General features: G+C 49.6%; 1 protein-coding gene across 1 annotated transcript; it reads left to right on the top strand.

Annotated features, from left to right (window-relative positions):
- Positions 1 to 9,008: 9,008 nt before the first annotated feature.
- Positions 9,009 to 12,457, top strand: LOC127032329 (C-type lectin domain family 2 member D-like). Its single transcript, XM_050919539.1, has 5 exons — positions 9,009 to 9,128; positions 9,779 to 9,883; positions 10,408 to 10,586; positions 11,260 to 11,363; positions 12,117 to 12,457. The coding sequence occupies exons 1-5, from the start codon at positions 9,041 to 9,043 to the stop codon at positions 12,268 to 12,270; spliced, it is 630 nt and encodes a 209-aa protein (XP_050775496.1). The 5' UTR covers positions 9,009 to 9,040; the 3' UTR covers positions 12,271 to 12,457.
- Positions 12,458 to 13,820: the final 1,363 nt, after the last annotated feature.

The following is a 13,820-nucleotide window of genomic DNA, read 5'->3' as shown; positions in this document are numbered from 1 at the left end:
CAGCCTTATTCAAAAAGAATACAAATCAAAGCACTCCAGCACTTATATTCATGCAAATACCAAAGAAAAGAAACCATAGAACTTACTATCTGATCTCTTTGTCCTTACACTTAGAAACAGAAGACTAGAAAGTAGAACTACTTCTCCAAAGCTCAGAGAAAGCAGGCAGGCAGAAAACAAAAGACAAACCACTCAGTTCCCTCCACCCAAAGTTGAAAAAATCCGGTTTCCTGATTGGTCCTCTGGTCAGGTGCTTCAGGTGAAAGAGACATTAACCCTTAGCTATCTGTTTATGACACGCCCCCCAAATTGCAGACAGTGGGGAAGCTCACTGGCGGCGATTTCCTTCTAGAACTTGAAAATAAACAGATTAATACAACACATACACCTTTACATATACTCCTAAGTATATAACTAACAGACTTCTACATTTTAAGAACACTTTTTAACTACTGAATTATGGGAAACTCTCACGGGAGAGTGCATCAGCAACTTTATTAGAAGCTCCTGTGATGTGTTGAATTTCAAAATCAAAATCTTGGAGAGCTAAACTCCAACGAAGAAGTTTCTTGTTGTTCCCCTTGGCAGTATGAAGCCACTTTAGTGCAGCATGGTCAGTTTGTAGTTGGAACCGCCGTCCCCAAACATATGGGCGTAGCTTTTCCAGGGCGTACACAATGGCATAGCATTCCTTTTCACTGACTGACCAGTGACTTTCCCTCTCAGACAGTTTCTTACTGAGAAACACGACAGGATGGAAGTTGTGATCTGTTGCTTCCTGCATGAGCACTGCTCCTATACCACGCTCAGATGCATCTGTGGTTACTAGGAATGGCTTGTCAAAGTCCGGGGCCCTGAGCACAGGGTCAGACATGAGCGTTGCCTTAAGTTGGGTAAAGGCCTTTTGACACTCATCAGTCCACTTAACTGCATTTGGCTGGGTCTTTTTGGTCAGGTCGGTCAGTGGGGCAGCGATTTGGCTGTAGTGTGGTACAAATCGCCTGTAGTATCCGGCCAAGCCTAAGAAGGATTGGACCTGCTTCTTTGACTTTGGGACAGGCCACTTTTGGATAGCATCCACCTTGGCCTGTAGGGGGTTTATGGTTCCTCGACCCACCTGGTGCCCCAGGTAAGTCACTCTGTTTTGGCCTATTTGACACTTTTTGGCCTTAACAGTTAGTCCTGCCTGCCTGATGCGCTCAAAGACCTTTTCCAGGTGTAGTAGGTGTTCGGGCCAGGAGTCTGAAAAAATGGCCACATCATCGAGGTAGGCAACTGCAAATTCTCCCAGTCCAGCTAGTAGACCATCTACCAGCCTCTGGAAGGTTGCGGGTGCATTTCGAAGGCCGAAAGGAAGGACATTGAATTCATACACCCCCGCATGGGTGACGAATGCTGACCTCTCCTTGGCAGGTTCATCTAGCGGTACTTGCCAGTACCCCTTGTTTAAGTCTATTGTAGAGATGAACTGGGCACGTCCCAACTTCTCCAATAGCTCATCGGTACGTGGCATTGGATAGTTGTCCGGACGAGTTACAGCATTTAGCTTACGGTAGTCCACGCAAAAGCGTATTTCCCCATCTGGTTTGGGTACCAGAACCACTGGAGATGCCCATGCACTGGTAGATGAGCGGATTATACCCATCTGTAGCATGTTCTGGATCTCCCGTTCTATAGCGGCTTGGGCATGAGGAGACACTCGGTAGGGTGGGGTTCTGATTGGGTGAGCATTACCTGTATCAATGGAGTGGTATGCCCGTTCAGTCCGTCCTGGGGTGGCTGAGAACAATGGGGCGAAGCTAGTGCACAGCTCCTTGATTTGTTGCCGCTGCAGACGTTCCAGGGTGGTTGAGAGGTTCACCTCTTCCACGCCACCGTCTTTTTTCCCGTTGTAGTAGACACCGTCAGGCCACTCAGCATCATCTCCCTGGACTGTAAACTGACAAACCTGTAAGTCTCTGGAATAGAAAGGCTTGAGAGAATTAACATGGTACACTTTAGGCTTTAGTGAGGAATTGGGAAATGCTATGAGGTAGTTTACAGCTCCCAGGCGCTCTTGGACCGTGAAGGGCCCTTCCCATGATGCTTCCATCTTATGGGCCTGTTGCGCCTTCAAGACCATAACCTGGTCTCCTACCTTGAAGGACCGATCTCTGGCATGTCTGTCATACCAGGCCTTTTGCTCTTCCTGAGCATCCTTTAGATTCTCTCTAGCAAGGGCTAAAGAGTGTCAGAGGGTGCTTTGTAGGTTGCTTACAAAGTCCAGAATGTTAGTTCCTGGAGAAGGCGTAAACCCCTCCCATTGCTGCTTTACCAACTGTAATGGCCCCTTAACCTCGTGACCATACACAAGTTCAAATGGTGAAAACCCTAAACTGGGATGTGGTACAGCCCTGTAGGCAAACAGCAACTGCTGCAACACTAGGTCCCAATTATTGGAGAATTCGTTGATGAATTTTCGTATCATGGCCCCCAAAGTTCCATTGAACCTTTCCACCAGGCCATTGGTTTGATGGTGGTACGGGGTGGCAACCAAGTGATTCACCCCATGAGTTTCCCACAGTTTTTCCATGGTCCCTGCCAGGAAATTAGACCCTGAATCTGTAAGGATGTCGGAGGGCCAACCTACCCTGGCAAAGATGTCTGTTAGGGCCAGGCACACAGTGTTAGCCCTGGTGTTGCCTAGAGCGACTGCTTCTGGCCATCGGGTAGCAAAGTCCACTAAAGTCAGTACGTACTGCTTTCCTCTGGGCGTCTTTTTTGGGAAAGGGCCCAGAATATCCACAGCTACTCGCTGAAATGGGACCTCAATTATGGGGAGTGGCTGGAGAGGGGCCTTGACCTGGTCTTGAGGCTTTCCCACTCTTTGGCATACCTCACAAGACCGGACATACTTGGCAACGTCCTTGCCCATCCCCTCCCAGTGGAAGGACTTCCCCAACCGGTCCTTGGTTCTGTTCACCCCAGCATGGCCACTGGGATGATCATGGGCTAAGCTTAAGAGCTTCCCCCGGTACTTAGTTGGAACCACCAACTGTTTTTGCGGCTGCCATTCTTCCCGGTGTCCACCAGAAAGAATTTCCTTGTATAAAAGTCCTTGGTCTATAACAAACCGGGATCGATTAGAAGAGCTGAGAGGCGGTGGGGTGCTCCGTGCCGCCGCCCAAGCTTTCTGAAGGCTGTCATCCGCTTCCTGCTCAGCCTGGAACTGTTCCCTTGAGGCTGGGGTCACCAGTTCTTCCTCAGACTGTGGACTGGGGCTTGGTCCCTCTGGAAGCGATGTAGGTGATGGGGTTGTTTCCGTTGCTGGTGAACCGCTCTCCGCTGGTGCACCTGAGGGTATTTCAGGCTCTGGCTGAGCCTTTTGGGTATGGTTGTCTTTTGCTTCTGCCAGTTCTGGCTCGCTGGCGCCCTCTGGCGTTGAGTTTGAAGATGGGGTTGCACTTGCTGGTGCTGGTTGCTGTTCCAGTTCCGGGCCTGGGACTGGAGGTGCTGTGGCTGTTTCAGTGGTAGGCATGGAATCCGGGTCCACTACCTCTGTCTGGGTCTCTGGTAACACAGACGGGGCCTCTGTGGACGGTTCAGGAACAGGAATGGGTCTGGAAGCTTGCCTGGTTTGGCTACGTGTAACCATTCCACTCTCTTGGCCCGCCTCACCTGGTTGGCCAAGTCTTCCCCCAGTAGCATGGGGATAGGATAATTGTCATAGACTGCAAAAGTCCACATTCCTGACCAGCCTTTGTACTGGACAGGCAGTTGAGCTGTAGGCAAGTCTACAGCTTGTGACATGAAGGGGTAAATTGTAACTTTGGCCTTTGGGTTGATGAATTTGGGGTCAACGAAGGATTGGTGGATAGCTGACACTTGTGCCCCCGTGTCTCTCCACGCAGTAACCTTCTTTCCGCCCACTCTCAAATTTTCCCTTCGCTCCAAGGGTATTTGAGAGGCATCCGGGCCTGGGGATCTTTGGTGTGATGGTGGTGTAATGAATTGCACTCGCATGGTGTTCTTGGGACAGTTGGCCTTGATATGTCCCAGTTCATTACACTTAAAGCATCTTCCATCTGATGGGTCACTGGGCCGAGGTGAGTTACTGGAGACTGGTGAGGTTGAAGGGTAGGGTATCTGTGGCTTTACTTGGGTGGTATGTGGGGTCTTTGGCTGTCCTCGGTTGTAGGGTTTATGGTCTGTGTGCCCCCTGGGGTAATCGTTCCCCTTGACAGTAGCTTTTTTGCTTTCTGCCAGTTCCATCCATTTGGCTCCAATCTCCCCCGCCTCAGCGATATTCTTGGGGTGTCCATCTTGTATGTACCGTGTGATGTCTTCAGGAACACCATCCAAGAACTGCTCCATTTGTATGAGGAGGTTCAGTTCTTCCAAGGTTTGAATGTTGTTTCCTGTTAGCCAGGCCTCATAGTTTTTTGCAATGTAGTAGGCGTGTTTGGGAAATGACTCCTCTGGTTTCCACTTTTGGTTTCTGAAACGCTGACGGGCATGATCTGGGGTTATCCCCATCCTGTATCTGGCCTTGGTTTGAAAAAGTTTATAGTCATTCATTTGGTGCTTAGGCTGCCACCTTTCAGCTGCCACCTCTGCTAAAGGTCCACTGAGCTGTGACCTCAATTCTACCATGTACTGGTCTTCGGGAATGCTGTACCCAAGACAGGCTCTTTCAAAATTTTCCAAGAAGGCCTCGGTGTCATCACCTGCCTTGTAGGTGGGAAATTTCCTGTGCTGTGGAGCAATAATGGGCGCCGGGTTGTTAGGGTTGGCTGGCACATGCAGCCCAGCTTTTGCCATCTCCAGTTCATGTTTTCTCTGTTTTTCCTTCTCTTCATTCTCTTTTTGTTGTTTTTCCATTTCTTTTTGTTGTTTTTCCATTTCTTTTTGGTGCTTTTCCATTTCTCGGCGGTGGGCCACCTCTTCTTCTTCTAGTTCTCTTTTGTGTGCTGCCTCTTGGGCTGCCTGTTCTCTTTGGAAGGCTGCCTCTTTGATCTGTTCTTCTCTTTCTTTCATCTCCATCTCTTTTTGTTTTATTTCCAGTTGTCGCCTGTGTTCAGCTTCTTTGATTTGCTTTTCGGCGTCAATTTTTGCCTTAGAAGTCATGATTCCTGTTTTCTTGTGTTGGGGTGCCCTCCGGTGTTTATCTTCTGCACTGCAGGTTCTCTGTTGCCTCCTGAAGTCTGCCTAGCAACAGTGCCTTTAGCTAATTTTCCTTTTCTCTCTCTAGCTAATGTTCAATGAAGGGAAACCAGAAAAACCACTTTATTTGCATGCCTATAAGTGCTGGTACTTGACTCCTAATGGGAGGGCTATTGCATGACAAAAGACCCTTAACATGCAAGCCACAAACTGCGAGAGAGAGCAGAAAAAAAAATTCTCTCTGGTTCCCTTTTAAAACCAACTGCTTCTCTCTGCTAAAAAGCCCTTAGCAGAGAAAAGAAAAATATAATATTTCTACTGGCTTCTGGATTCTGTCTCCCACCAGCTGCCACTCATGTAATAACCTTAGTCCCAGATTTGGACCTTAGCGTCCAAAATATGGGGGTTAGCATGAAAACCTCCAAGCTTAGTTACCAGCTTGGACCTGGTACCTGCTGCCACCACCCAAAAAATTAGAGTGTTTTGGGGCACTCTGGTCCCCCTGAAAAACCTTTCCTGGGGACCCCAAGACCCAAATCCCTTGAGTCTCACAACAAAGGGAAATAATCCTTTTTCCCTTCCCCCCTCCAGGTGCTCCTGGAGAGATACACAGACACAAGCTCTGTGAAACTACACAGAGAGACTCCCCCTCTCTGTTCCCAATCCTGAAAACAAAAAGTACTTTCCTATTCCCCCAGAGGGAATGCAAAATCAGGCTAGCGATCCAACACACAAACCTCCCCTTGATTTCTTCCTCCCACCAATTCCCTGGTGAGTACAGACTCAATTTCCCTGAAGTAAAGAAAAACTCCAACAGGTCTTAAAAGAAAGTTTTATATAAAAAGAAAGAAAAATAAGTACAAATGTTCTCTCTGTATTAGATGATACAACACAGGGTCAATTGCTTAAAAGAATATTGAATAAACAGCCTTATTCAAAAAGAATACAAATCAAAGCACTCCAGCACTTATATTCATGCAAATACCAAAGAAAAGAAACCATAGAACTTACTATCTGATCTCTTTGTCCTTACACTTAGAAACAGAAGACTAGAAAGTAGAACTACTTCTCCAAAGCTCAGAGAAAGCAGGCAGGCAGAAAACAAAAGACAAACCACTCAGTTCCCTCCACCCAAAGTTGAAAAAATCCGGTTTCCTGATTGGTCCTCTGGTCAGGTGCTTCAGGTGAAAGAGACATTAACCCTTAGCTATCTGTTTATGACACCAGCCAGTGCCCTACTCGCAGCGCCAGCTTTGTGCTTCACTCCACCACTGTCCCTTGCTCCCCACAAATAACGTTGATGCCTTTGTCCCCTCCCCAGCAAGCAACTGCCACTCCACTCACTGCTGCTGCTTCGTTGGCCATCAGCCAGCCCTGGGGGTGGAGTTTCCCAGATATAGTTCAGCACCCACAATGTTCTTTCCCTTTCAGTTCTCAGAATTGGTGAGTACAATTGTCCGGGACCAGGGCTAAGTGGGGAGCAGGGGCCTGTTTCTGATGCTTGTTCATTATTTAAGGAGTAGGGAGAGGGGAATTTGATCTATACTGCAAAGCCTAGGGGTGATTTAGCTGAGGAGTGGAGAGAGGCAGAGAGAGAGGAGAGCCAGGGGTTGGGGAGGGGATGATATAAGCGCACACCTGTGTACTAGGCAGTATTGACACCAAGAATAGGGATGGGCCAGGTCTGGTCTCTAAACTGAGCCTCTTTTGGGGACTGCCATGAGTTTCAGACCAAAGAGAAGATGCCATGAGTTTCAGACCAAAGAGAAGATGGGGGAGGGGGGGCCCTTGCCTTGTGATTCAGATCAGTAGTAAAAGTGAAAGTATTTTGAAGAGTGTACTGCTTTTGAACTGATCTTTGCTTGAAGGGAGTGTTCCTCAGCCTATTTGTGCTGACGACACCCTTTGGACTTAAAATAAAATTGTGACCCTCCCACCCTCAAATATCATTAGGTAAATTCTGGCTACGACTCGGCTGGCATCAGGGGGCGGCAAACAGGGCAATCACCCAGGGCCACAGGAAGTTAAGTTACATGGTTCTGGCCTGGGCAGTGGGGCTCAGGCTTCAGCCCTGAGCCCCACTGCCCAGGGTGGAAGCACGAAACTCAGTTTCATGGGGCCCCCTTGTGGAGGGGGCCATGACCAGCTGCCCTGCGTGCCACCCCTAACACTGACCCTGCACTTGTGACCTCCTAAGCCCATCCCGCTACCAGGGCCCTCCCTAGGGGGGTGCAGGGCCTGGGACAAATCAACAGCCACTGGCTAGGGGCCCTGCTCTGCATTGGTGGGGTGACCAGATATCCCATTTTTATAGGAACAGTCCTGGTTTTGGGGACTTTTTCTTGTATAGGCGCCTATAACCCCCCCACCCCCATCACATTTTGTCACAGTTGCTGTCTAGTCACTCTATGTATTGGTGGCTGGGCCAGCGGGACGGATCTGGTCTGGTGCTGGGCCACCTGCTGCTCCTGGTAGTGCCGGCACCTACTGTGGGAGGCTATTGTTGGCCATAGCACCACAGTGGCTCAGGGCTCCGGCCGGGGCGGGGAACTCGCTGCTCCAAAACACGGGCGGCCAAGCCGGGTGCTATCTCTGCTAACTGCCAACAAGATGGCGGGCCCTGTGGAAGTGACAGATTCACCTTCCGGGATGAACCGTGCTGGCCAATTGCACCAGCCCACAGAGCCCCAAAAGCGTGGGGTCCGGAGAGGTTGCCCCGATTCGCCCTACCCAAGGGATGGCTCTGCCCATGACCCGCCCCAGGGGCTCGCAACCCCCAGGTTGAGAAACACCACTTTAGGGTGATCCCTTCACTTCCCCATAACTGACATTACCCCCTGCAATTCCCTGTCTCGGCCCTTGGAAGCAATGTATTGTCTGGTATGAAACAAATCTGGAAGGGAGAAAAACTTCAGGTTCCCCTAGATACAGTCATCCTGAAACCAAATCAGTTTTAATAAATAAGATAAAATTGGCTGCGGTTTTCTGCATTTAACCCGGAGTCTCCCTGCCAGGTTCTATTACAGCCAAATGTCTTTTTGTCATTAGCTGGTTTTTTGCTGAGTTGAAAGACACATATGAAACAAACCAGGAACTTGACTGAATCTACAGGGGAGCCGACAGAATCGACGATGTATTAGTTACAGTGACAGAATCATTTCAGGGGCTCCTCCCATCTCGTTGTTGGATTCACCCGCTGGCTCTTGTCTTATAGGTGGGCTCTGATCCTGCTCAAATGAATGCACATAGTTAGCTTTATGTGCTGCGAGTAGCCCCATTGGCTTCAGGGAGACTGCTCAGTGTGTGACGTTAAATAGGCATAAGTGTTTGCAGGGTTGGGGGCTTTAGGGCAGTTCTACACTACACTCGTATATTGGTATAATTATGTCACTCGGGGGTGTGAAAAATCCACACCCCTGAGCGACGTAGTTATACCAACCTACCCCTAGTGTAGACAGTGCTATGTCAACGGGAGAACTACTCTTGTTAACATATCTACCGCCTCTCGAGGAGGTGGAGTAAGTATCCGATTGGCTGACTGGAGAGTTCTCACCCATTGGCTTAGAGCATCTTCGTTAAACTGCTACAGCAGCGCAACTGCGCTGATGCAGCATTTTAAGTGTAGACCTGCCTTTAAACTGTAAGTTCTTTGGGGCAGAGAACAGCTTTTAGTTATTTGTGTGTGGAGCATGGAGCACAAAGGGGCATTAATGTAATGCAGATAATAAATGATAACACCACAAGCTGCTGTCCAACGCACAAAGGAAACACACCACAGAGAATGTTTCCCCTCTAATCATTCAGTTCCATCATCTTCATTGTTATTGTGACTATAGCAGGTTCAAGCAGAATTGTGATTTATTTTTTTTAAATAGAGAATGACACAGAAAGTCAAAGGATGTACAATGGCCTGGGGATCTGTAAGGAACAGCAGCTGGACATGCCCCTTAATAGCAATGGAGATCAAGAGCGAGGAAAGGAACCAGGTAGGTGGAGCCCCTCCGCCTGGGAGAAACACTGCGGCTTATGCAGATGAAGCCATATTTTCAATTTTGGGTGCAGAAGCCCAAACGCCTGCCTGCGAATACAGTAGGGATCTGATCACCCCACCGGCTTCCTGTGAGCACCGCCGCTTGCTTCACATCTATTGCTACAACTTTCCCTGCAGCCGGGTACTTATGGCTGTGTAACAGGGTGTAGGGGCATTTTGTGGGCTTGCTAGCTGCACCTGTTTGGGACTGTGGCCCTGTCTCTCTCGCTCCGGTTCATGGCTGAATATCCCAGTTTTTTTCACTGGGACATGATGGCAAAGGCACAACTGTGCAGGGAGCAGGTTGGCTTGTTCCATGCCAATCTCTAACCGTTACTTGTTTAAATCTCTTCTCGAGTTACTGCTGTGATAAGTGCTGTCGAAAAGCTCAGGAGGAAATTCGTAATCCCATATTCAGTGCAGTGTAGATCAGAGATAGCTACAAACTTGGATCTACCATGCAGCTAGTGACTGGCCATTTGCTTGACTAGGGGGTGTGCAAACTGTCCTCTGTCTCTGCACTAGGCCACAGTAAATAAATAACTCAGATTCTTCTCCCTTGCAGCAGCCCCAGGCCAGGGGTGTTAATATGTTGGTCTCTTTCAGGTTACGGATTCAGGAAAACTAGACCACTTAAAATCCTTGCAACAGTCACAGTCACAGTCACAGTCCTTATCTTGGGTTTAATCTCTACTGCAGCTGCCCTGGCAGGTGAGTGCGCAGCTCTTATGGATTCACTCTCTGTATTTTCTGTTTGGATCTGGAGCTGGCTCGAGCGCACATTTCCAGGGCCTGGAGCTGACGTCCTCGCGACTCGAGGTTTGGGGGAGCCAGCAGAGCGCTGCAGACACTAGGGAACGCTTAGCCAAACGGCTTCCCAGGTCTTAGCTCCTGTAGTTGCGTCCTATTTCTTTTCTAATGCTGGTTGAAAAATGGGAAGGGGGCTGGCCCAGGGCTAGACCTAGACCTAATGACATCCCAAGTGAGGAGCATTTTCGGAAGCCCCCCACCCCCTTCATTTGTTAAGCATTTGGAAGGTGAGGTCATGTCCTGCATGCGAGTGTGGAATTGCCTTACTGAAAACGTCACGACCCACCACTGCATCCATGTAATTGACAGAGCTGCTTAGGGGATTCTCTGAGGCCTTGGTCTGAGGGGATTATTTCTACGTGTTCCCCTTGGATACAGAGATGAGGAGAGGGCAGCCTCTTACCCCGTGCTACTTTCTGTTTCAGTCAGAACCGCTAAACCATGTTTGGACTGTGCAAATGTCCCATCGTGCCCGGATGGCTGGGTCGGCTACCAAAGACAGTGCTACTTCTTCTCTGAGGACGAAAGGAATTGGACCGCCAGCCAGAGCTACTGCTCTTCACACAGCGCCTCCCTGGCTGGGATTGACAGTGGCCTGGAGATGGTGAGGGGCCCAGGTGTTTTGTGAGCGCAATAGACGGGCCTTGGCACGACAGACCATGAGCCAATGGGACAGTGCCCAGGCCCTGCTGTGTGAGGCACCCCTGTGTGTCTCGTGCTGGGAGGGCAGAGTGAATGATCTTTCCCAGGTCCCTGTCTGGAGCTGGAGCTTTGCAGCCAGTGCATGATTGAAATTGCTCATTGGCAGCCTGCCCCCGAGCAGGAATTCAGTGGGGAACTCCAGCTCCAGCCCTGCTCATCTCCTGGGAGTTCACTCCCCGCCCAGCTCAGCACAGCCAGTGGTTCCGGATGGATGGATGGTCAGGAGATGTGGCTGGCTCAAGAGATGGCCTGATTTTGCCTGTCTCTTGAGTGTTGTAGGCATTTCCCCTGTACTATAAAGCCACCCTTTGCCTGCCACTACACAGAGCAACACGCTTTCCCTTATACGTTCCCTCTAAAGCAAAGACACAGGGGCTTGTGCCCTGTTTTGCTTTGTGACAATAGAGGAAGACGACCTAAAAAGTTGTTCTTTTTTTAAATGCCCTCCGCTCCTCCTACTCCTGGGTTTTTTTCACATGATAGATACTGTCTAGGTGGAAGACGTTATGGGCAGGGTGTCAAACATACGCCATTCATCCATGCAATACAATGGTCCCCCTTTGTTTGTTTTGAAGACGTTCCTTCTGCGGTACAAAGGCAGCGTTTACCATTGGATTGGCCTCAGAAAGGAGCCCAGTCAGTCTTGGAAGTGGCCCAACGGCACTGAATTTCACAACCGGTGAGTTTGTTTCTGGGTCTAAATTTTCTCAGTGCTAAGTCACTGGTGTTGGAAGTGCTGAGTGCAGAGAGATCAACAATGGAGATCAACCTGACAAATGTACATGGGTCAAAAACAGGTGAAAAGTCAGCATTTCCATCCCTTGTGGGTTTAGTTTGTTACTCCATTCATAGAATCATCAAAATCATAAAAATGTAGGGTCGGAAGGGGACTCATAAGCGGTCATCTAGTCCAGTCCCCTGCACTGAGGAAGGACCATGTGCACCTAGACCATCCCTGACAGGGCATTGACCAACTTTCTAACTGTCAGGGTAGTTATGCCCTGGAATAGGTTACCAGGGAGGTTGTGAAATCCCTGTCATGGGAGATTTTTAAGAACAGATAAGACACTGCCTCTAGGACTCTGTTTTGGTGCAGAGAATTCCACTGTCTCTCTCGGGGCTGGTCTACAAGCAGAATAGTCCCTGTTAAACTCAAGGTGTGACTTTAAACTGCTTTAGTTAAATCAGTGCAAAAGGCAGTGTGGACATTCTTCTTTCAGTTTCCGTTGCTTATTTTGGTTTAGCATCAGTCAGCTGGGAATTTGTATAAGATAAAACAAAATAAAATGCTCTTTAACTGGAATAACAGCTTCCATCCACCCAGGGGGCTTCCCCAGTTTAACAAAATCCATGCAAGTTTATGCTTCTCTGTGGGTATGACCGACAAGCCTTGGCTACAGACTGATTCTAGCTCTGCGGCTTCTGGTTGCAGGTTCGAAGTAAGGGGAGGAGGAAACTGTGCATATCTGAATGACATAGGCGTCAGCTCGTCAAACTGTGAGACGGAAAAGAACTGGATCTGTGCCAGACCTGATCGATGTGGGAAACGAAAAGAGAATAGTCTGGAAGGGACGGAAAAGCAGTGACACTCTATTGCTGCTCCCAAAAAACTCTTCTAGTTAAAGATGCAAACTGTCTTACAATCATTCGTAATGCATAGATGAGCAGTAGGTACCTATTCCAAGTAATAAATAAGTCAAATCAAGAGGACAGTCAATGAAATGGAAAGGCAGCACATTTAAAACAGATGAAAATAAATATTTTATTGACACACAGCTGAATTATCCTGTGGAACTCAAGGCCACAAGATGTTATTGAGGCCATGAGCTCAGCGGGATTCAAAAACAGACTGGACATTTAGATGGAAAATGGGTGGGTGGCCCTTTAAATGGAGGCAGGTCCTAGCCCCACCTGTTACACTCAGCTTGCTTTTCGGGTGGAAAAAATAAGGAAAGTCACATGACAGACAGGTCATGGGGTTAAATCAGGCCTCTGGGGATGGAGAGAGGACAGAAGCTTGCGGAGCAGAAGATGGGAGATGGCAGGTAGGAAGCCCTGGGGGTTGGTGCTTGGTAGAGACTCTAAGAACCCCAGGAGGGTCTATGGGGAGAATGGTGAATCAGAAGAATTGGAAACAAGAAGACAGATCCTGAGAAAGGAGAGGCTGTGCCCAGCCTGAGGCTGGGGTAGCAGCCACTGTTGTGTTTGTTTATGGCCTCGGAGACATTGGAAGGGGTGGGCTTTTCTTTTACAACTTAGCTGGAGGGCCAGGTCCCTGCAACAACCAAGCGAGGCTGGAAGGTCAGGAGATTCTCACCTGAGAGAGGGGAAACTGAGGCAGCAGCTAGCCCAACACCATATCAGGCAGGCGATGCTGCAACAAGGAACTTTTGCTGCTTAGAAAAAAGATACAAGGACCCCAAACCCTCCTGCTTTAGAGCTCACAACAGTCTCCCCAGCTGCCAGGCTGGAGAGAAATGTCCCCCAGAATGCAGCAGTTTGGAATAACGGTTCCTAAAGGACAGTGGTTTTCAAACTTTTTTTCTGGTGACTCAGTTGAACAAAATTGTTGAGCTAGGAATTAGGGGTTTGGGGTGTGGGAGGGGCTCAGGGTTGGGGCAGAGGGTTGAAGTGCGAGGGTGAGGGCTGCGGGCTGGGGCCGGAAGGGGCTCTGGGTTGGGGGGTGGGGAGCTCAGGGCTGGGGCAGGGGACTGGAGTGTGGGGTTGGGGCGCAGGCTTACCTCAGGCGGCTCCCGGTCACTGGTGCACCAGGGGTGCTAAGGCAGGTTTCCCCCTGCCTGTCCTGGAACTGTGGACAATGTTGTGCCCTGAAATCAGTCAGCAGCAGGTCTGGCTCCTAGGTGGAGGCATGCAAGTGGCTCCACGCGGCTCTCATCTGCAGGCACCTCCCCCTCCCATTGTCCGGGAACTGGCCAACGGGAGTGTGGAGCCGATGCTCGGGGCAGAGGCAGCACACGGAGGCCCGTGGCCCCTTGCCTAGGAGCTGGACCTGCTGCTGGCCCCTTCTGGGGCACAGCGTGGTGTTGGAACAGGTAGGGACTAGCCGGCCTTAGCTGGGCAGCGCTGCTGCCAGGACTTTTAATGGCCCGGATGGCATTGCTAACCAGAGCCACCG

The sequence above is a fragment of the Gopherus flavomarginatus genome, chromosome 12 (assembly GCF_025201925.1).
Source record: "Gopherus flavomarginatus isolate rGopFla2 chromosome 12, rGopFla2.mat.asm, whole genome shotgun sequence".
Taxonomy (NCBI): domain Eukaryota; kingdom Metazoa; phylum Chordata; order Testudines; family Testudinidae; genus Gopherus; species Gopherus flavomarginatus.
This window is presented reverse-complemented; position numbering and strand designations above follow the sequence as displayed.